Below are 24,612 nucleotides of genomic sequence, written 5' to 3'. Positions count from 1 at the left end.
CCTGGTTCTCTTAACAACCATGGATTGTAACACTTTCCTCAGCTGCTATATTTTAATTTTTGTATTATGATGGAAATTTGTTTTTAATTTATTTTATGATTGTTCGCTGGCCAGAGTCACATGTTGAGATGGATGGCCATACAAATTGAATAAATAAATAATGTTATTTATAAATAATGTAAATAATGTTAACCAACCAGTATACTCCATTGCTACTTCAGAAATTTCTCCATTAGTAAAAGACAAGTAATCTGTAGATGCTATTATTCGTATTGAAGCTATTTCCCAACAGAAAATGTATGTGAGAAAACCAGTCCTAATGCAGATTATTTCCTTCTGACAGACCTCCTACTGAGTAGCTTTTTCCACTATCCCTCACTATATAGCTTTCTGGGTTGAGGATGATGGTGAAAATAATGTTCTGTACTTTTTCAGGGCTAGGAGTCTGTATTTAGTGTGGGGATGAAGCAGTTCAAGTAGCAGAGGGCTGAGTTTTAAAGAGACAAGCCTGGCCCCATTCTCTGTCTTTATCTGTGAGAAGAATTTCAATTCATTCCAACTTGATGTGGAGCCATTGATATATGATCATTGGGTATGATTGCTTACCCAGCTCTGTAGCCACATTTTGGCATTTCTCTACTAGGGCTGTATGGGAGACATTGTTGTATGCTTTGCTGAAATAAAGAGGAAGAGGGAAGGGAAGTTGGAGAACAGATTGAAAATTCCACCTTTCCTCCTGTAACAGATCAGGCTTTGTAAACCCAGTAGATTACAACAAGATAATAGAAATAATAAAATCTAAGCATTTAAAAGGACTTTGGAGATTATCTAGTCCAACCTTCTACCCAGTACAGGAATCCATTCCTACAACATCCCTGATAGATAGCCATTTAGGTTCAGGAAGTTAGCATCCAGAGAAGAAAAGTCCATTACCTCCCAAGGCAGTCTGTTCCATTCTTGAATGGCTCTTAAAAAAAATTTTTTTCCTAGTGGCCAAGCAAAATCTCCTACTTTGTAATTTACAACCATTGCTTCTTGTCCTGTCTTCTTGAACAACCCTGAACAATTTTTCGTCTTCTATATGACATCCCTTCAGATACTTGATTAGCACGATGACTCTCTTCTCCATGTTAAACTTACTCAGTGCCTCTACTTGTTCCCCATAAGTTTTTCTTTCAGGCTCCTTATTATCTTGATTGCTGTCTTGTGACTATACTCTTTGTCAATGTCCTTCCTAAAATGCAGTGCCTAGAACTGGACACAATATTCAGGGTGTGATCTGACCAGTGAAGAATAGCAAGGGTTAATAACTTCCCTTGTTTCTGACACTCTACAACAGGGGTTCCCAACCTGGGGTGCCCACACCCCAGGGGGTGTGAGATGGAATTTCAGGGGGTGTGACAAAGAGTGGCTTGTGTCCCTTAGTGACGAGTCACGAGTCATTACTCAGCCAGCTGCCAGTGTGCCTTGAGCACCACATCTTCAAGTGTGAACATTAATCAAACATTTCCTAGGAGTGTGGGGTATAGAAAAGGTTGGGAACCACTGCTATACAAGAACTTGTTTAGAATTGCTTTTTTTTTTTTTACAAGTGTGTCACACCCTTGGCTTAGGGAGCTATTAGCTGAGGTAAGAATTAATAGGGACATGTATAGAAATTGGAAGATAGTTGTAATCACCAAATTGTCTACCAAATGCTTGTCATTACACTGTTCCTGAGCTCTCTTCTCCTTTCTCCATAGGACTCTGTTGAAAACCCTCCAGACCAGTTTTACAGGTTCCCCAAGTTTCTTCACTTTCCTGCCCAGTGCTTCATAATGCCTTGCAGTGTCTAAACTAAGTCTGCCTATGTATTTGTTCCCATATGCATTGATAGAGATTTCTCAGTGGGCTTAAAGACTTGGTAGTCTTTCTGTTACATTCTCCAAGTGTGCCCCAGGAAGGTGATATACATTTATTGACAGACTGTCAAGATGATAGATTGCAGCTTTGATTCCTCTCTATAGGAGATCTCCAGTCACCACTACCTATTGCTTCTTTCTCTTCAGGGCACAGATAGGAATCTTTCCCTTTGCAGAGCCTGGAGAGTCCACTTTCTCAGTCCTTGAGAGTTGTCCAGCTGTTCCTCATCCAGGGGTCCAGAAACATCATCAACAAAGGAGTCTGGAAAATTCTGAAGCTCAAGAGCATAAGAATTCTTTTTAACAGGCTTGGTCCTTTGTGTTACATTCCACCATCCCCTCTGGCAGCCTTCTATCTTCTGTAAGATTGTTTGGTAATATTCCTCCATATGTGCTTTCCTGGTCTGGTCTACCTAGTGGGGCTGACATTCACAATGCTGTGGCACAAGTAGTCATAGGCACACCTTGGTACACCTGTGTAAAATCATGCTCTGTGAGCTGCACTGGTTCCCAATAGACTTCAGGTGCAATTCAAGATGCTAGTTTGCAACCTATGAAACCCTTCATGACACAGAGCCAGGTATTTGCAGGACACTGTCTCCTCCTCTGAATGTGCCCATCCCATGAGAGCTGACAGACTGGGCATGCTCTAGGTTCCCTCTTTACAACAGTGTCATCTGGTGGCAGACAGGTAGCATGCCTCCTTTGCTGGGATGTCTGCCCTCTGGAAACCTTCTCCTTGGGATTTGGATAGCCTCAAGCTTGCTGGCTTTCAGTAAGGCCTTAAAGTCCTGGCCTTTCTCCCAGGCTTTAGGCCAGGACAGTAGATGAGCCCATGAGAAGTGGGTGGATAATCAATTGTTGTGGGCTAGCCTCAATTATATCTTATTTTTTAAATTTTCTTTGTTTTTTGTATTGGTTTTAGTTCTTTGTTAGCTGATCAAAGTTGCAATTTGTGAGTTGGGCCACCATCTAAATTGAACAAACAAATAAGTCCCAAACACTGCCTAAAACAATATCACTTCACCCATGTGCATGGCCTGCCTTACTATGGCAAAGAATAGGTGTTCCAGAATATTTAGGAAATGATAACGGTCCATAATTTGTAACTGAACAGTTTCAGACATCCTCCCCCAAAAAGAATGGAATCAGATATACAAACATAAACTCTGTATTGGCCACATTCGAACTGATTGGCAGAGACATTTGTTCAGAGTTTCAAGTGTTTATGAGCAAGTACTGCAGAAAACATCACACTGAATCAAAAGCTTGCAAATTTTCTATTTGCATATTTCAGTGCAGGGCACCACATGACAAAACAGTGATATTCTAAGGTTGTACCTTACAGTCATAGTTGGAGCTTCTCTAATTCAAGACAAATAGCTGTTCAAGACAAATAGCTGAAACAAGTTGAGCAATCTCATGTTGAAACATGACATACTGATATCCAAAGAGGACAGAGGTAAAGAAAAGTTTTGCATGAGATGGTTGGAGACTCAACTGTAATTCCTGTTATCACTAATAGTTACCCCTGACGTACACACAGATCCAGTGGCTGCTCCACAGTTACCAAAGTATCATGCTGAGTGTTCCCATTTGTAGTGACAGAGGTTATTCCATTTGCATACAAAAGCTTCCACAGGACCCAGATTTGTAAATATAATATAGGATCTGTATGTTGGTGGGGAGGGGTATAGCATACTGGATTATTATCACTGATTGATCAAGCATGCCCATGATCTATTATTCTAACTCAATTACTCAATGCTGCCTGTATATGTTGTAATTCTTGCAGTTGGTTATTCTAGAAGTTTCAGAACAGGAAGCACCAGAAAACTCTATTCTTGGCTCTAGTGTCTTTTGTTTGATAAGTAAAAAAAGACACAACATGGGCCACTCCTGGTTCACATATACTATATAACAACTCCAGAAGCTCAAAGGTACCTACTTAAACAAGGTCGACAATAATGTATACACCCAACTCTTGCTTGTTCTAGATTGTAATAAGGATATGGTTAGCTGAGGCAAGAAGTTGTACATTTTTGTTTAAAAGATTACATAACAGCTTCTGTGAAAGAGCAGCAGCCACGTTGCTTGCAAAAAGAAAAAAATCCAACATGGTCTCAGAGATGGAAAATAAAGACAGGCTGATTTTGGAAAAGAAACTGTTTTGGTCACCCTTAACAAGAAATAACTACTGGACAAGAAGAGACTTTTCTCTATTTCTCTTTCAAGAAAGGTCATTCCACATTTCTATAAGTTTGAAGTTAACTGCTTGGATACAGATAACATTCAGCAGGGCTGTTTTTCTCTCTCTTCCATTCAATATGATAAATCTTGTAAGCTAGAGCAAAAGAATTCCAGTTCCCCCACCCCATTGCTTCACCTAGTCAACATCATTCTCATGTCAAATGAATTAATAATGTGGAAACATGTTTTATACATCACCTGAAATAACCCTAAAAAAGTGTTCCTGATTACTAAAATATGGTGAATCGATTCACATGATATAACTTGTATGGTTAAAATCAAAAACATATGAATAGTGCCTTCTTTGAACTATCATAATGTATGTTATGTATGAACTGTGTTTGCTGGTATCACTGTTAGTTGCTATTAGATTCTTAGTGAACTATTTACATTCCTACTTAACAAGTAGCCTGATGCTATTCAGTAAATCTATTCTCATTAGTGAGATGTGCAGGGGTTATAATTTTATAAAGCATAGAGTAAAGCAAGCATAATGCAGCAAAAAGAAATGATTTTGCTGGTAAAAATGGCCTTGTTCAAAAACTGAAATGGTGGGATAGAGAACTAGCTCAAATACCAGTTTAATAAGGTTATAATTTATAAAATACAGTACAGAGTATATATCCCACAAATCAGGTTTCTGCATTAATCACATTCTTTAGAAATTATGATTTAAAAAGTCAAGCTAAGGATGTAAAGAAACTGAGTGCTTCTACAGCAGCTTTCAGTCAGTGAGGGACATAGAACAATTACAGTATAATTTTCAGAGTGGACATATCATTGAACACATCAGAGAACACTCTGTAAGGACTATGATCACTCCTTACTTACAGAAAGAATAAACCCAAGCAGGGAATTTTTTTTTCGAAAGGCTACCCAGTAGGCTACTGACGAGATTAAGATTAAACAGCAGGGATTGCTTAATCCTGAAACTGCTATCATATCATGCTATATCTAGAATATATACAGTATACAGAATATATATACTGTACATCGAGTTAGAAAAGAGTCTGAACTTGTTTATTTATTAGGGCAAAATTGAAAATATAAAAGTGACTAAATTTGGGTTGCTAATATGCTTTATCTGATAGGATTTGTTGCAAGCAAAATGACATGTCTTGGAGAAAAATTAACTTCATCCTCTTTGCATCTCTTCAAAAAATCCATTGTGGAAGATTAGGGGATCATTTGGACCAAATTTGGAGAAGATACAGGACAAGTAGGGAAATGTTTAGTACTGTTATGTGAACTGAAACTCTTTTGCATTAGTGTTGCCCCACAACATGTAATACAACCATTATAGTGCTTTGCATTTTGTTTTAAAAAGAGGGGGGGAGGAAAGACGTATAAGGTTATCTTTATAAACAGAATCCAGAAGCTGCTGGCTGTGCCAGGCCTTTATTCTCGAGGTTGCACACACCATGCTCCAAATCGTGCATGCCCTTCTCAAGATGCTTCTCTCTTCTTCTCAGGCATTCTGAAGCATTGCATAGAACCAGGGCAGGCATGCCTCGTCAGCAGTGAGAGGAAGAAGACAGTGAAGGTCAGTCAGGCTCGTCAGGGCTGGTGGACCACAGGGTGGCAGGGGAGGCTAGGGCTTTGCGCTATGGTGCTGGGGTGGGTGTCTGTGGCACAGGGCCTGAGGTGGCACTCCTCGGCAGTGGTGGTGGTGCTGGGATGAAGTAGAGGCCTGAGGGTGGCAGCAGCTGGCTTAGACTGATGAAAGCCCTGGGCCTCTACTTCAGCCCTAGTGCCAGCACTGCCAAGGAGCTGCTGTGCAGGGTGCCAAAAGGGCAGAGATGGGGGAAGATAGGTGCATGGGGGAGTTGCAGAGGAGGCAGTCCCTTACCTTACTGAGGCTCATGGCTGAGAGGTACCAAGCCAGGAATGGCTTGGATCGGGGTGGGTCTTTGCCTGGTGGGATTTGGTTAACCATGGCAACGGAGACTGCTGGATTTCCGCCGCTAAGCAATGTGATCAAGTAATGTCACGCTTTATGACTGCATCACTTAGCAATGTAAATTCTGTCGCAGTTACTGTCATTACCTGAGGACTACCTGTATGCAAAAGTAGTTGGAAACAAAGAAAGAAAACTGTAAGAAAAGCAAGAATTATAATGCAGGGCCAAGCTATTCATATGAAATACCTACAGGACAGCCTGCTCTGGTCAGTATGAGTCTGATTGATTATGGGGAGCAAGGAGAAACAGTTGCAAATCCCACATTTGTGGGGAGGTTTGGGGGGTTGAAATGAGATAGTGTTGCTTTTCTGTTGTAGAACAACTTCCCTCCCAGGCAGTTTTTACTTTTGTATTGTTTTAGTGATTATTTTTATTTACCATAGATAATTTAACTTATATCTTTTCTATGTAAGCCACAGAGAGTTTTTTTTACTGCGGTGTCATAGAAATATGTTTAATAAATAATAATAAATAAATTGTATGGAAAAAAGAACAAGCAGCCCAAGATGTTGTATGTATGGCATAGGACCTGGATAACTGAGACATAATTTCTGCCCGCTCAGTATGTTCCAGCAGAAAGGGTGCAATCCAGGTCCCCGCCGTTAAACATCGTCATCTTGTGGGACCTAGGAAGTGTGCCTTCTCTGTTCTGGCCCCCACCCTCTGGAATAGCATCCCGCCAGAGATATGAACAGTGTCCCTTCTCCTAGGGTTCAGGAAAGGTTTGAAAACCTGGCTTTGGCTCCAGGCCTGGGGGTTGATGTTTATTATTTATGTAAGGCCCATGTTTTGTTTTGTTAAATTTATTGTTTATTAGATTATTTTAGTCTGGGCTGTCTGTCTGATTTAATATTTTTAGCTGTTTTTATGCTTTTTTCTAGTTTTGTAGGCCACCCAGAGTCACTGGAATTGAGTGGCCAATAAATTTCAATAAATAATAAATAATAATGCTGCAGTATTAAAGCAATGCCAAAAATTAATGGTTTGAAGAGCTAAATCTTTTCCCTGCTGACTGCTTTTATGATCAGCTCTCCATTTCCTAATCATTTTTCCCCCCAAAATGATTTGAAAATTCATGAATCTATTCTTAAGTTCTTTGTTCCTGGGCAAAACATTTTTTTTAAAGTGGAAGGAAAATCAATTCTGCCATAATATTCTGATTATCTCTAGACAAGAAAATACATTATACTCATTGCAACCTACTCACTGTTCTATTTACAATCTTGGTGTCAATTATCGATAATATTTCAGATAAAACTTCATGAATCTGAAGTTCACAAAAACTTATATTACAATAACTGTGCCACTTTTTAAGGTGCTACAACAGTATTTCCTTTCAATAACATATAAGAGATCTCTAGTTTTCATGTATCTTTCCTTTCACTACCCTGATTGTGAATAAAACAGAACAGGTAAAGCATTGTAGTGTCTCACACCAATGTATGGTTGTAGAGTACTGTGCTTAGACTCTTCTATATGAGAAGCTATGTCACAAACAAGGTCACAAAGAAAACAGATGGTATGAATTTGAGAATGGTAAGCATAATTCCTTTTTAAAAAAGGGAATTTAGAGGGATTTAGTTGTCTTTAATATCTTTAGAAATGTTCCTTTCTAAGCAAAAAATGTATTTGTGTGCATCTCCATTTTAAAATTCAGTATGACTTCAGAGGATTTTTCACCCAGAATATTTCAAACAGAATTGTTTTTCAATTAGTTTCAGTGGGATTATCCCTGTTTAATAGGCTGAGAGCCACATTATGAAAAGTAAACTATAATATTTCAGATTTTAGAAGACCTTGGAAGATATAGGACAGCCATAGGATATAGTGTGAGATTTAAAGTTCTGTGTGCGTTTTTTTTTTTAGGCTGCTCACTTTACATTTACTTTTTTTCTTGATAAAGATATATTTTCTATTGCAGGATAATACTTTGTCAAATAATGCCAGATGATTTTCCCAAATGTAAATCAAATATAAATTGGCAACAATGAAGCTGCTGTTGTTAAAGATAGCCAGTTTTTTCCCTTAAGAAATGGATACCTCATGCTGATGACATAACACAACTGAACACAGCTTCCTTTTTTAAAACATAAAAGCAAGAATTCATGGGACATGTTCTAGAAAGAAACAAAGTCAGTAAGAAAAAAGAAACCAGGAGAAAATTTGCTGGTTAGAATACAAGGTATAATGTAAACATCATTAATATGCTGCTGCTCCAGAAAAGATCTGTGCAAATAAGCAGGGTTACAGAGTTTCTTAGGAACTGGGAATATAAACAATATATACATCCAAGTATATATTTGGAAGTTGGTTGATGTTTGTATGAACTGCAATACTTTTTATATGTTGCTTATTATAGTTACATTCCAATTCTAAATGAAATGAAATTTGAATTGGATCACAGTATTTTATGTTTTTGATATGAAAAAATACTAATTACAATTAACTTAAGTTATTCTCACCAATTTGCAGCCTGTTTTTATCCAGAGGGTGGCAGCTAATCCTCCTCTGAGCAAACCTATCCAATGGCTTTTGTTGCCTTATGCTTCAGCATCTCCTTACCTATCACTTGGGAAAAGCTGGTGAGAATACTCAGCTGTATAACACTGCTCAGTTGTTCACACTGCACTTGTAACCACTGTTGTGCAAAACAGTTTCCCCCAGTGGAAATATTACAGGAGAGCACCTGGTTTAGTACTACTGCATAGAGACTCTCCATATATTACTTTCTTGGCACCAAAAGCACTTACAGTGGTACCTCGGGTTATGAACGCCTCTACTAACGAACATTTCGGGTTACGACCAGCTTCGGCAGGAAAAATTTACCTCGGGTTACAAACTCGCCTCGACTTACAAACCGGATCCGCGGCCATTTTCCCTGCTGGCACGTGGTCGCGGCTTCCTGTGGGCGAGGTCACGGTAGCAAGGAGACGTTCAGTGAGGCTTGTGGTGTGTTTTGTGGTGTTTTGCGAAGGTTTTTGGTATGCGTGTTAGCATGGCTCCAAAGAAAATGCAGAGCAGGCTTGGCAGGAGTAAGGCTCTGAAGAGAAAATTGCCTCGGGTTGCGACCAAATTCGGGCGGAGGGTGGAACGGATTAACTGGATTTACATTGAACCCTATGGGGAAATTTGCCTCGGGTTGCGACCAAATTCGGAGGGCGGAACGGATTAACCAGATTTACATTGAACCTTATGGGAAACTTTACCTCGACTTGAGACCAACTCGAGTTGCAACCAGAGTCACGGAACGGATTAAGTTCGTATCCCGAGGTACCACTGTACTTGAAAATAGTGTTACTGTATTCAGTGCAGTATATTTGTACATATCCTGTAGAACCAGGTCCTGATGGCATCTATTTGAATGTTCTTATAGAATTCACATGTAAAATTGCTGGCCTTCTAGTAAAAGTAATTGATTTGCCCCTCATATCTTGCTCAATGCTAATATAACACCAAATTTAAAAAAAGATATAAAAGAGATTGAAGAAATTGGTTGAAATGGATGGTAATTAAAAAACCTTTCTGCTGGGAATTCTGCTTTTAAACTTATTTGCAAAGGTTCTTGACTTGAATAAGCAATGAGCAGGAGAACACTGCAGATGGTGCTGAATTACTGCAAGTGGTAAATACCAAAGCGGCATGAAAAATTTCAGAAGAATCTTTTTAAAACAGATGAATGGTCAACCAAATGGCAAAGGTGGGTTCAGTTTAAGTAACAATAAAGTGATGTGTGCTGAGGCAAAATATCCAAATTTCACATGTACACTGGTGGCATCTAAGCTGGATCTTGGGGTCTTAGTAGATAACTCAATGACAATGTTGATTTAGTGTGCAGTGACTGAAAAAAAGGCAAATTCCACATTAGGGATCATTAGGAAAAGGATTTAAAATAAAATAGCCAATGCTTTTATGCAAAGTTTTGGTATAGCCACATCTAAAATACTCCTTTGAGGAAGGATATAATCGAGCTGGAAAATATGCAAAACTGTGAACCGAGGAAGGACATGACTGACATGCATAAAATCACACCTCGCATGAAGAAAGCAGCCAGAAAGATTGTTCCTCACCAGAGGTCATCCAATAAAATTCATAGATTTAAAATAGGCAAAAAAAAAAAAAAAAGTACCTCCACGCAACACCTAATTAACTTGTGGAATTTGTTACAAGATGATGTGGTGATAATCTAAAACTTGTATGGCTTTAAAAGTGGTTTGCAAAAATTCATGGAGGACAGGTTTCATCATGGGTTATCAGTCTTAATTAATATCATTACATACCTGCTGGAGCAGCATACTTCCAAATACTAGTTGCAGGGGAATAATAGCAAATGAAGGGTATATTTTCACCTCCTGGTTTGACATTGGCATCTGGTTAGCCAGTGTGAGAAACAAAATGGTGGAATTAGATGAGCTGTGGCCTGATCCCTCAAAACTGTTCTTAACAAAACAAAGATTGTTTCAGATTAGCAGCTAAAAATATAACAGAAATTTTATGCTGAAATGTGTCTGGAAATGAAGTTCACAAAAGTAATTTCTTAAGAAAGTAATGGCTTCCAGAATCAGACCCAGGGTTTGAAACTGCCAGGAATGATTATTCAGGAAGAAATTAAACAATAAAAAATAGGATTTGAAATAACTAAAGTTATATTTTATCTTTCCTTTGTCATCGAATTCAAAACTGCAGATACACGATTCCTAAGTGGGCTTTCATTCAGAGAAAGTCTACTTATATAGAGCTGGTGACTGCATCACATGCCTTAAAACTATGCTTTGTATGTTGTATGAGGTTAAATGTATTTATCTTCATTGTGCAGAGAGTTAATATTTTCATTGAATTCCCACTCCAAACCTTTAATTACTTAGTTCAGTAATTAAAGTAGTTTTGTCAATACAGATGTGAATTTAATTAATGTAGTCTTTTCAACCCCAGGAAAAATGATTAAACCAAAACAGTTTTCTTAAATTATGAGTTTGGAGAATGAATATATGTATATATGTATGTATGCATGAAGGTATCTCTAAGAAAATCATTATAAATGTTAATATTTCTATATCAGCCAAGTATGGTACCCTTAGAAGATTGTAAGATTTGGGGCAAATGTTTCCTGATCCTTGCAAGTTGATCTAAGAGCTATTTTTGGATCAAGAATAGGTAAAAATGTTTAAAAGAAGTGGAGAGGTTACTCATTCGAATGATGCCAACAGGTAGGATTTATGCAAATTATCTCAGAACCTTTGGCTATGACAGTTGGAAATATAACTGCTGTTTCTAGTTTTCTAGAACCTGTCTATTCTCAGGAAATTTCATTTGCAACTTTAGTCAGTGTGCACAGTCAACTGAAATCCACAGTCTGGCTAAGCAAAGTTTCCTAGCAAAAGGTGAATATCTCAACTACTAGGTTATAACTTTAATGTTAAATTCCTGTTTTGAAAAAAAAAAAATCCACAAGTGTCAAAATATGAATGAAAATTGTAAAATGAAAACCCCACATTCCTGTAATTTTTATCTTGCAGGTCCTAAATATTAAACAAATTCAAATAATCAAGTCACATTTCAATTAGCTTAACTTCTTGCAATTGTACAATGCTCTACAATGTAAATATTGTAGAGTGCTCTACAATTCTAGACACTCTATTATAATTGTTAATTTAGGGATCATTATTAACTTGGAATATTTAAAATGATTTTGAAAACATGACCATTTTTGGATTCTGGCAATATATAAATAAGATATATACAATTAAAAGGTACAACTTAAAGAAGTAATTTGAGATGCATTACTAATCTCTGGAAAGTGTTTCTAAGACTGCAATTTTTCTACAATTTGTTTTGAACATGGTGATAATTAATGTTGCTCAGAAAGATCTGATCCCCAACACTTAAAAAACCCTATAAATGTCATTACATAAGCACATAATCTTTGCTTATCATGTGTTTTGTGTTTGCTCATTTAAATCAAGGACAGACATCTACATGTTATGTGATGGAAGAACAAGCAGTATAGTACCCTGCTACACCTTCTACATAAACTATGTTGCTTTCAGAGATAATTCTGAGATAACCTCAGAATTATATAAATCAGAGCAAGATAAAATGGACAGGCAGATACAGTTATTATTTGTATTTGTTGTCCTCATGTATAATGAATTTATGGTTAGTTTTTATATATAAGAAAGAAAACTCCACTGCCACTTATGTTCCATAGCACCCAGTCTAATTTCAGTACTATAGATGAGAAAACTGCATGAAGCAGTAGATAGGAGATTATAATAAAGGAATAGAATAAGGTTACATTTTTGTGTATCTTGTCTTGTAAAACTTAGGCTGCTCACTCTATGTTTTTATACAGGATAACCATGTGAACAAATAAATATGGTTGTTTCCCCTGAATGACTTAATTGACTCCCAACTTCGAGGCCCAGTCTTTTCAAGTGGAAGAACTGTTCTGTACCATACAGGATAAAATTGTTCTATGTATACAAATAGCAATTTCATTTTCCTCCAGTTAGAAGCAATGTATCATGAAGTAAGCAAGAACAAAATCTTCTGTGTAAAAAAACCTGCTAATGTGATTAGTTTACATCATATTAACAGCACATGTAATCAGAATTGAACACAGACATAGGATTACCATCTCAGTGTGAATGAGGTTTGCTTATGTGTGTAGACTGGGCATTTTCCAACTGAATACTCTATGATCCAAATCAGAGGGTTTACTGACAGATCACATGTACATACACACACAAGCACTCTCTTCCTCTCTCTTTCTGTATGAATATTGCAAAATAAATCATAATAAAGCTCACTTAACCAAGATGGTGTACTTCAAACATACCAAGAATTGCTCTTTTTGAAGTTCAAATCTATATATTTATTTATAAATACTGTCTCTAAGAAAACTTTTAATACATCTCCAACAGATTTCAGAATTTATGTATTTATTTAGGTAAATGGATACAAACGATGGATGGATAGATGGATGGATAGATATCTCAGTGAGGTACTCCTTCGTATCTTTGGCTTCTGCCATTGACAATGGTTGTGGAAGCCCACAAGGTAACTACATTAGACTTGAGATCAACCTCAGTATTTCCCTCCCCCCCAATACTGTTTGATCAACATCTTTACAAACTGTAGGCACGTTCACTGCATTCCCCCTCCATTTTCATTACACCATCCAGAGTGTCTTCTTGTGAGTGGCCATATAAATGTGATAAATAAATAAATGAAAATAAATATGTTTTCCAAACAGGGATTGTAGTCTGTTCATCTTTATTTTCTTTCAAGTCCTTTGCAACTTTATAAAAGGTTCAGTTTTAATAGTATCAAATGGTTGCCCTAAATTTTGTTTTCCTTTGTACTATTTGGTTGAGGAATTTGTTTTACTGTAATTAAGCCTGCTTTTAATAATGTAAGCTATTGGCTGCATGAAGTCATAGGAATAATCTTATGTTATATAAACATTTTATGTTATATAAACATTTTGAAAAATTTGTTATATAAACATTTTAATTTTTTTCCAAAGAAGTTCTAATGTTTTAGTAAATTAAATCATAAATTACCAAACAATTTTGTCTTAAAAAGAAATCTGAGTTCTTGTTCATTTTTTGCCTGATAAATTCCCATGTCCAAAAATTTTTGCCTACTGTGGAGATAACCCATCATGGAGTATAACTGGTGTGATATACTATTACAGTGTACATAAATTTGCAAAGGTAACTAAATAACCAAAATCATAACAACAAAAGACCATTAAAACAGGGGAAACTATTAAAACCACAAAAAAAATAATCTGCAGGGCACAGCAATCAATCTCACTCAGTCCAGCCATTTTGCGAGCTCCATACTGCAAGACCCACAGGCCAGATGGCAAAGCCATGTCCTCAAGCCCTTCTGGAAATCCAGTAAGGTCAGGGCCTGATTGGTGGGTGAAACTCACTGGTAGGCAAAAAAGGAACAGGAGAAGAAATCTGTGTTAATGAGAGGCTAATATGATATAATAGTTAATGCTGGATTGTGCTGCAGGAAAGTGAGGCTTTAAATCGATATTCAGTGAAACTTACTATATTTTATTGGCTCTTTCTTTACATCTAAAAAAAATGTAAAGATGATAGAGATTTATCTCAACCATGCTAATAAACAACATTTGTATCCCCAGATTAACTACAAATGCCTTCAGCCAATGACTACCTTTTTAAGCAGCTGATTGAAATCACCACCACTTAAACAATTTCTAAGCAGCCAATATAGGAATCTTCTAATCCACGTTACTCATTTCATATGGATTATTCAAGTGAAAAAGGACAAAAATCAAGGTGTAACGTAACAGACACTATATCTGACCAGCCTAATTGTAACTGGTTTTTTATTTTCTCAGATGGAAAAGTTGGTCTCACAGAAATCACTTCACTCATCTTTAAAGTGACAAAGGCATTTTGTTAATACACATGATAGCTATGTACATGTCAAAATTCAGTGCTACTTCATACCACCGTATTTAAAACCTTCAATTTGAAAATGTTCTGCCAGTTATAAATTGCTAGCTAGGGGATAATGCAATGTATTACTTGCATTAATTAAATTTCCAACTTTCAATAGATAACAGACAACAGCAACTCATTTCTTATTTGAAAAGAACCATACAGAAACAGAGCAGTTCCCTAGCGCAGAAAAGTTATTGTGGCAGCCTACAAGCAAGCCTTTTCTTTCAGGAAGCGCATAACGCGTGAAGTGCCCGGTACGCTTCCCTGAATTTTCCCATAAAATTTATGGGTGGAATTCAAATTCAGCACACCTTTTCACTCCAGGCCCAGAAAAAATGTGGTTCAATTTGTAAAAATTATTATTGTTACTATGACATGACAGCCCTTTAATCTGAAAAGGACCGGCCGAAACTGACCATTCACTGAGGCGGGCGGCGCGCGCAACTCCGTTGTCGAAGCTCTTCTTTGCCTCGCGATATTGTCCGCCTCCGAGTGAAGAAATTCCCATGGCAATTCCAAGGGAAATCGGACTCTTCCCAACGAGTCAGTCAGCAGGCAAGTCGTTCATTTTTTCAGATGAAAAGCGAGGGCTCCTCAATCGCCATACAATATGCACTTTGCCGCAGGGAACTCTTCCTTTCACGCCGGGCTCCTTCCCATCAGCACGACCACCCCTGCGGCCCGTCTAACAACTGCGGAGAGAGGCGGGAGGAAGAGTCTGTTTGAGTGATTTTCTCGCCCAATGAAGCCGCGCGTCGCAGTCTGCTGACAGGCGGCGCGCGCGGCCCAACGGCTCCACCTCCTCCCTCTCTGTCCCGTGGGCGTGTGCTCGAGGCGGAGCGGTGAGGGTAGCATGTTCGGCTGCGAGTGAACGGCTGGTTTGGGTGACGGCGTGAGCGCGAGCGAACGAAGGAGCGCGCTCCAGCGAGAGAGAGCGGGAGAGGGCGCGAGTGAGCGGGCCATGGCCGGAGCTCAGTGACTGACTGACTGACAATAGAAACGAGCGAGAACTGCAGAAACGCCCGCAGTCCCAGCAACAGAAGAGGAAGGCCTCAGCCGCCAACAGAACCCCTCTTATTAGCTCTCGCCGCTCCTTCTTCCTTCCCTCCTCCTCCTCCTCGCCCCCCGCAGGCAGCTCGGGCCGCGCTCGCTTGGCGCCCCTCCTTTCCCCAGGCCGACTCGCCGGGAATGTGAGAGAAGCAGCCGCGGAGAAGAAGGAGGAGGAGGAGGCCTGACAAGCGGCAGTCGGGTCGTTAGGAGAAGAAAGGCGGGAGAGGGCCGAGCCCGGAGCGTTGCATGGGACCGAGTGGAAGCCGCCGCTGCCGCCGCCGTTCTTGACTTCGCCGCCAACGTCGTTTTGCGCTGGGGAGGCCGACGAGGCCTACCAAGCTGCGGCTGCTGCTTCTGCGGCAGGGAGCGCACCGCAGAAAGAGAGAGGGAGGGAGGAACACGCGCCGACTAGGCTTGCCGCCTTCGCTTCAACCAGGGATCGACCCCCTCCTTTTCTCTCCTTCTTGTCTCCGGATTCTCTACCAGGAGGGTTCAAGGTAACTTCCTCGAAGCCGACGACCCGCCTGCCGACAGGGAGAAATGGGGGAACATTACAGAGGGGGCGGGGAAAAGGGAGCCGGTGGAGGGAGAGCGACTCCGGGTTTTCTGCACAGAACCCAGCACGCGAGATCTTTTAGGACTTGATCTCTTCCTTCTTGGGGGGCATCTAGTACAGGGAATAGTAAGCCGCTGATCGCACCTTGGCATTGGTGTCTCCTGTGTCTCTTTCCTTTTAATGTCCTTGGTATTTTTTCAGCAACATTTCCTAATTTTCCCTTCCCCCATCTCTGGCGACTGCGACGAATCAGTTGCTTTATAGTAATCAAAACCTTTCCATCACCTCCTTCACTTTAAAAATAATGTGTCTCAACTCATTATTGGTGGTGGTGGAGGGAGAAAATGCTGCAGTTCACCATAATAAATAACAAAATTTAAATGGCAGTTATTCCAAGAATGATTTGTTATTCTTATTTTTAAAGAATGAGATCCTGTTTTAGAAGATCTGAAAGGGGGAACCCCTCCATGATCAGTGTTTATCTATTTAAGTTAGAATTAGGCATTAATAATTTATAAAGCAGGAGGGAAGAACTGTTACTAAATTTATAGCTGAGAAGTGTTGCTAAAGCTTCTTGTTGACACAGTAATTCTGCAGGTGAACTGATCTTGAGGAGTTGACTGTTAATATGGTGAGCGGTTCTATTCTGAGGCTGTGGGAATATTTCTGGAGGGATGGAGATACTATATTCTAAGAGTTATGGGCAGTGCAAACATAAACCATTCTTAATAGGTTCAGAACCTAAGACTGTAGCCCAAGTACAGTTGGGAATAAGATGTGTAGAACTTTTGGATTTAATAGCCGAAATTGTGCTGTCCATATGGCAGTATTTTGAGGCGTTTCCAATTCCCAGTGGAATAAAAGTAGTATTTTTGTTATTCTTTGAAGAACATTTCTCTCTGTTCAGTATGCATTAGGTGCTGGATTCATACAACTAAAATACTGATAGCAATGTCACTCTTGCAGAAAGCCTTACATATACATTGTTTATGTCATATTTAAATTGACAACTCTTATAATAATCCAGTATCACTATATTTTCATGCTAGGCTATGTAACTTGGGATAACAGTGCGATGGTGGCGATGAGAATGATGACTTGATAAAGTAACAATTGATGCTGATAAATCTTCTCTTACCACTGAGCAACAGTTGATGTGATTCCTTGTAGAAGTGGAAAAATAGCTCTTATGCGCACAATTGTGGTTTGTGCCTCTTAAACTTTAATACATATGTTAGTTGTCACACTAAAAGTTTATAATACTCAGATATGAAAGTTCCAGTTTGATGAGATATATTTAAATTAGTGTTCAGAAGTATTTCATCATTGCAATAATGCCCTTTGTCTTAAAAAAGATTTGTGTAGATGTCTTATTGTGTGGTCTTATTGACCTGATTAAATTTACTAAATAAATAAATGAATTTACAGTGATTTTAGTGAGATTATTTCCATATGTAATTTTACTATTATGTTTAGTAGTACTTGAAAATCTGCTGTGGGCAAAAGCCTTGTTTTAAAAGCTTGATATTTTTAATATATCGTCTCACACCTTTCCTTACTGAGTTCTCTACAAATAAGGAGGAAGTAAGGTAATAAACAATTTTGTTACAAAAATTAGATCATGAAAAGATAAAACATAATGTTTTACTGAAAAAACTGAAACCTGAATAGTTCAATAGTGGAACATGTTACTTAACGAAACTGTTAATTCTTTTCCTGGAGATCTCTGAAGATAGTGGTTCTCAACCTTTCATATCTTGAATCCAACCAATCACTTTATCAAAGGACCTGTATTTCTCCTATCAAAGAAACAAAAAGCCACTTTTTTCTAGGAGAGGATATAAATATATATATATATATATAAATATATATATATATATATATAAATATATATATATATATATATTGAGGCACTATAAAAGATAAAATATTTTTATTTAGGCATTCTGTTACTATATTTACTTTTCCATCTTTATCATTATTGACATTATTGTAAGGTGGCAGCACACAAAGGCTTTCTCTCAGATTCTGAGCAGTGTAGAGCTAAACTTGTCTGAATGCCAAGGTGCTCTAAGAATCTCCTCAGCCTTCATGTGTTTGCTGTATAAATGATATGCTTTTGTTTGAATGGACTGAAAAAGGTAGAGGAGAAAGTCCCTAAATATGCATCAGAGAGGAGGAGCCAATGGAAATGCTACGTAGTTATGAGTTTGAAAAAAACTAACCCTGTGCATATCAGGATGTCACTGCTGCAACTTTCTTTTTCTCTTTCCCAGGCTATTCCCTACAGTTTGCTCAACTGATATAGTGTGGTATGGTTGGCCCACAGAGAAGGGTGACCTGGTGCAGTATGCCAAAGTCTAGGAAGGAAGCAGTTAGTGGACTGATAATGCTCATAGAGATAAGACAGATGAAAAGCAAAAGTAGAAATCTGGCCCAGCAGCTCCTCCCAGGTCTGAAATAGCAGTCCATAATGGGGCTGGGAGTACAAGTAATGGGGGTGGGGTGGATTTAAGGACTTAACTTGCAACTGACTTAGACCACTTCTATGGTCCAACAGCATACATCTGATTGAAAATGATTATCTTAAGAGAAAGCTACATAATGAAACAGCTTTAGTTTCAGGTTTAAACAGGAGATTGAGTTATGTACCATATAGTATTTTCCCCAATTTCTGTGAGGCAAAAGAGAAAAGTAGCATAATTAATAATGGATATATTAACTGTATAATTGTCTTTCAGAATTTGCACTGAAAATACACTTTTGAATAAAATGTTGTTGGATAGATAAGCCTTGAATGTGGCATTTAACATTGTGATGACTGGAAGACGCATTGTACTTCTGCCAAAATATAATAATTGTAGAAGAAAAGTATGTGTTACCTATTTTAAGATATTACAGACTTGTTTTCTCTGCACTGTTAGTGACAGATGAATGTAATGTATGCAAGAAAACATTGAAGTATAACTCAGAAGGAGAATATAGTGGTAATAAAATAAATCCAAGACACAGGAAGCTGAGATACTGGTATATCCAGACAATATTGGAAAGTTCGGGTGGTCTCTTACTGTTGATTGATAGATCTGACTAGTTGCTTGCAGGATAGCGCGATCAGAATTGGATGAGGGTTATGGGGCTTAAAATAAGGTTACTGCATATGCCCAGTGTATTAAAGTCACTGTTCCTCAAATATATTGAGTTCATCTTCTTGAATTGTCAGCATTGGCCAAGCTGGCTGGAGAATTCTGGATTAAAGTCCACACAATTGGAAGGTATGCAGTTTGAGGAAGGAGAAACTAAACTATACACAGTAGTGGAATATTTCTTGGTACTGTGATCTTTAAGAGAGGGTGAAATATGGAGAGATTGGGACTTTTTTCTTAATTTTTACTTGAGAATAATGTCTGTTCTTTTTAGTAGGGATATGTCCTCAGCACCAACCACTCCTCCATCAGTGGATAAAGTAGACGGATTTTCTCGGAAGTCCGTCAGAAAAGCTAGGCAGAAGAGGTCGCAAAGCTCCTCCCAGTTTCGGTCTCAGGGCAAGCCTATTGAGTTAACTCCACTGCCTCTGCTGAAAGGTAAGGTTCTATAACCCTTTTAAATAAGGAGAAACAATTTTGTTAAAGTCTGTTGTGTTAGTAGATTTGAATGATATTTGTTGTTCACTGAAAGAAAATTCTTTATGCATCATGCGTACAGATATGCTGTTCTTTAAGTATGGAACAGTTGTATGACTTAGACAAATACTTACGTTGAAGAACCAGATATTTTAGGCATTTGATCTTTAATAACTTTTGTAGCTTAAGTAGAAGGAAAATGTGTGAAAAATATAAAATTAAGGGGAATGTTTGTTTGTTTTGTATTCCTGGCACAATTTTACTTTCAAATATTTCAGCCTATGGAAAAGCATGGTCCTCACTACATGTTATATTTCGTAAATATGGAAAATAGGCATTAGAATATTCTGTTTCAGTTACTTGAACCTGTCTTAATTTTCTTCAGCAGCTGCTCACATTTTCCCTTCCATCTGGTTATCTAGTTCATTTGCAAAGAGCAAGGTATAGAATGTTTAATAATTGAACAAGGATGATACATCCTCATTTTGCTAGACATAAGCAAAAAAAAAAAAGTTTATATGTACCTCACATACAGTAATGAAAGTCTGATCGTGACGTATGGCAGAATTGGCTTATGTTGGACTTATGAACATATCTTGTTGATTGAGAGAGGCTGGGTCCTTAGTCAAGCTCAAGCTTGATTACCGTGTCTACTTTTAAACAAACATCAGACATTGGAGAAGAGGGCTATATTGTGTCCTTTCCTAGTGCTATATAGTGTGTCCTGAGGCAAAATAGCCAGATCCTCTGAAAATCTAATTGCAGTTGTTTTGTATGCTTTCTCCAGTTTTCTCTGTGTGCATGCATATGTGCAGAAAACACTTCTGTTGGGACTGACTCATTATTTTAATATTTTGAGGGGGGTGCTTTGCTTGCACCAGCAGGTTTTGTGAAGTGTCCTTTGCATAGCTCTACTAAAACACTGCAGTCAAAGTTCTTGTTTCAAAATGTCTGACTTCCAACTGTTTTGGTTGGTCTTTATAGCTTTATGTTAAATGAATTAGTATTTATTTGTATATTGAGTATTTTTCAAGTTTGTAGCATAAAATTCTGTATGAAAGTTGCATTTTATTTAAGTGTACCAAAACCAAATGCTTAGAATGGAACGGGGCTGACTTGCCTTTAAGGTGGGTCAAAAAACTTGCAATTTGACTGATGATTGAGACTAAGAGAGGATGGTGGTAATTATAAAACTCTTGCTTCACAGATTTATAATGGCTAAGCAAAATTCTAAACTATTATGACTTAATTATTATGAATAATTTATGGATTGTTACAGATACCAGGAATTTAATCTGGAACCTTCTGCATGCAAGATATTTACTTTATAACTCAGTACATTTTGCAAGTCTCATTGCATGTTTTTTGAGAAAGTGAATTATTTTTATTAATTTTTGTTTACCACAAGAATATTCTAAAGCTTTAGCTAAATTAAAATTGAACTACAATAGACAAACTACCTCCATAAACAGAATCATTTTTAATGTGGAAGTAGTAATGGTCAGGAAGTTTCTTCTTGTGATTAAAAAGGATCAAGATGTTTGTGTGTGTCCAGTCCTTTGTGCAACTGGGTAGTGAAGAGCATTGACTTCTTCTGTAATTGTTAGAGAAACATGGCACATTTCTCATAAGAGATATTCTTGACTTCATAGAATATTTATTTATTTATGGGGGCTTATATGCCTCTCCAGTCCTACAGGACTTTTGAGTGCCTTAGATTCCTTTCCTACAGTAAGAGGGTTAAAATACAAAACTGGTATAATGAAATGGGGTACTTGATCATGGACAACATTTGATTAGGCAAAATGAACTTGAAAATCCTTGAATGCTGGCCTTAAAACTGGATTTGAGAATTACTGCTTAGGAATTTTTCTTGGTCATTATAATATGAATTCTGAGCTACATACATTGTATAATTTCTCAGGTCTCTATAATGGAGAAACTCATTATTGAATTGCTGGGATAAGAGAATGTTTCTGATTCCTCAATACCACCATTACATTGCACAAGGCTCAATAAATATTTAATAATAGTGTTTAGTATTTCTTCAGTGTTCAAAACATACAACCTACTTAATGGGGATGTGGTAACAGTTGCTGAGATAATGTAGTTCTATATTGTTCCTATGATGGGGGATTCTGTATTCATGATTAAAAATTGAACTGTATTCTCATTTATAATTCAGTCTACCTATTGCTACATTAAATTTGGTTTCAAGTTCTTACTGTCTAGGAAAACATTCCTACTTGAGATTTGCAGATTTAGGACAGAATTGGGGCATCAAAAATTTTCAGGTCTTCATCACAAATTTGTAGATAAATATTGTTTATTAATAATAATAAAAGGACATGTCAGAAGTTGTTGAGGACAACAGTGAAATAGTTTTTGACACTAGAGCTATGTTGTACTTAATGGGTAACTTGTAAAGATATGAGTGAGATGGGCGGTGACTAAATTTGAAATATAAATAAATGAAGGTGTGATATAGCAATTTACCTTTTAATTCTAGCATGTTAGCCTGAATTATTGACCACCTGCCAGAACTTCATTGATTTAGGTAGAACATTACATATTTAAAGAGCTAATAATTGTGTTAGCAGCAGGTATAATTAAGTCATCTGAAGAATTCATCTATCAAAGGAAGACTACTGAACTTGCAGATTCATGTTTATATTAATTTTGTGTTCTAAAAATAAGTTTACCAATTACTTCAGGATTCCCTCTCTTATGGAAAATATGCTTGATATTTCTAAAGTTATATTGCATGCATTTCTGATTTGATTATTCATGATATCAGAGTAATATTAATTGCTCAGATGAAAGGCTCATGGTAGATAATGGGCAAAAAGAATATATACTTCTACTGAATTATCAGAATTTTATTCAGTCATGGAATCTTTCAGATCAGCTCAGAAGATCTGGTTGTGCTGATTTTAACACTTTCCAGAAGAACATAGTCATAGAAAGTTGTGGAAATAAATCAGCAAACCTGGACCGGGGTGGGGGGTGGGACTATGTGAATGTATATTTTTTTCCATTTTCCTCATTTTTTTCTGAGCCTTTTATAACTTCACATCTTTAGTTAGTGCTGTTGGAAGTTATGCAAAACTTTAGGTATTATGAATTGTGTAAATGAATATATTCAGGCAAAATAACCTAACTTAACATAGATGCTGGTGGGATTTGACCTAGGACTGCTTGGCTAAGGGAAAGATATTGGGTTTCTGCGGGATGGCTTGAATATGTTTATCCAGTGTCTGGCTGTTGTGAAAAAGGCAAATTCCATACTGGGAATAATTGAAGATACTGATATCAGTATCATAATGCTGATATAAGCCTGTATTATCCTATCATCATTCTGTGTCTCAAGCAAATATATGATGCAGAATAAACTTCTGCAACAACTCCTGTTACAACATTACAATATTTGGATTTTTAACTTAAAAAGATTATAGGTTGATATGTTAGGAATGTATTATGCACAGTGAGAGCTGGGAAGGAAGATTTTCTGAAGGAACCACATTTCATTTATAGATTGTTTTGGTGTTGCTCTTGAATATTTATATCTGGTAAGAATGTTGCGAGAAGGCCTGTGTAGAACTAGGCACAGTATTCCAAGTGGGGTCTGACAAAAATAGAATTGAGTAGTACAAGTTCTTGTTAACATATTCCAAAAGAAGATTTGGCTTTTTAGCATCACACCGTTGGGTCATGGTCAGTCTATTATTCTTTTCATGATTACTACTACTACTGCCAAGCCAGGCAAATCTCCCCTATACTGTAATTATGCCTTTCATTTTTTCTCCCCAGGTGCAGGACTTTATATTTCTGACTGTTAAATTTCATCCTGATTGTTTCAGCCCACTGTATAAGCTTCTGTAGATCTTTTTAAATCTTTGCTTTATCTTCTGAAGGAATAGCTACTTCTCCTATTTTTGTGTCATCTGCAAATTTGATAATCATCTCCTCAATCCAAGTCATTAATAAAAATGTACAATTCAGGATACTTCATTTAGTACTACTATCTAATATGATGTGGAGCCGTATGTCAGCACTTTCTGGATGTGAATGTTCAGCCAGTTATGAAGCCATCTAATAGATCTATCATCTAGCTTATATTTTACCATTTTATTAATGAAGACATTATAAGATATTTTGTTGAGTGCTTTGCTGAGGTCAAGATAAACTATGTCATTGACATTCCCCAAATCTATTAAACTTGTAACTCTCTCAAAGGAGGAGATAAAGCTCATGTGACTTGACTTGTCCGTGACAGACCTATGATGGCCTTTCTTAATTGTTGCATTCTAATCTTGCTCTGTTTAACAATCTCCTCAAAGAGGTTGCCCAATATAGATGTTAAGTTGACAAATTTGTAATTTCCTGATCCTCCTCTTTTCCTTTTTTAAACTTAAGGACATTTGCTCTCTTCCATTCTTATGAGACTTTACTGGTCCTCCAGGAGCTCAGTTAGCAGATTTGCAGTCTGGAGAAGTACAGAGATTATCTTGGAGAAAGAATGTGGCATTTAGCAGAATATTAGAAAGAAACTGGCTCTGTCTTAACTCTTTTCAGCATAAGAGGGAGGGAGAGAAATGCTGCCAGGCTTTCACAATTCTGTTACTATAGTCTATGGCAGTTCCAGTATTTCTTGAGATTTCTTGACCTGGCCTACCTCAAAGGGCTGGCACACAGTCATCTCTGTCATTTCCTTGAATACCTTAGGATGTAATTCATCTAGCTCTGGAAACTTGAATTCATTTAAATTAGCCAAGTGCTTTTTTTTACCCTT

At 37.6% G+C, this 24,612-nt stretch overlaps 2 protein-coding genes across 4 annotated transcripts in view; both read left to right on the top strand.

Moving 5' to 3' along the window:
* The window catches only part of WDR89 (WD repeat domain 89), a 42,284-nt gene extending 29,643 nt beyond the window's left edge, over window positions 1-12,641 (top strand). The window contains exon 3 of the transcript XR_015797666.1: window positions 5,624-12,641. The gene's annotated coding sequence lies outside the window, so the exon portion shown is untranslated. The remainder of the gene's footprint in view (window positions 1-5,623) is intronic.
* Window positions 12,642-15,473: 2,832 nt separating this feature from the next.
* Window positions 15,474-24,612, top strand: part of PPP2R5E (protein phosphatase 2 regulatory subunit B'epsilon) — a 61,655-nt gene continuing 52,516 nt past the window's right edge. Inside the window, exons 1-2 of one of the 3 annotated variants that reach the window (XM_007437679.4) lie at window positions 15,474-16,141; window positions 19,621-19,781. In XM_007437679.4, coding sequence (XP_007437741.1) covers window positions 19,625-19,781 — 157 coding nt within the window. In that variant the 5' untranslated portion in view covers window positions 15,474-16,141; window positions 19,621-19,624. Of the gene's footprint in view, window positions 16,142-19,617; window positions 19,782-24,612 lie in introns of all 3 variants that reach the window. The other 2 variants (XM_007437678.4, XM_007437680.4) reach the window with 2 other exon arrangements.

The sequence above is a fragment of the Python bivittatus genome, unplaced genomic scaffold, assembly GCF_059951505.1.
Source record: "Python bivittatus isolate LINGU-HERP-01145 unplaced genomic scaffold, Pbiv_v1 ctg000580_np1212, whole genome shotgun sequence".
Lineage (NCBI taxonomy): Eukaryota > Metazoa > Chordata > Lepidosauria > Squamata > Pythonidae > Python > Python bivittatus.
The sequence above is the reverse complement of the archived record's forward strand: the minus strand, read 5'-3'. Positions and strand labels throughout refer to the sequence as shown.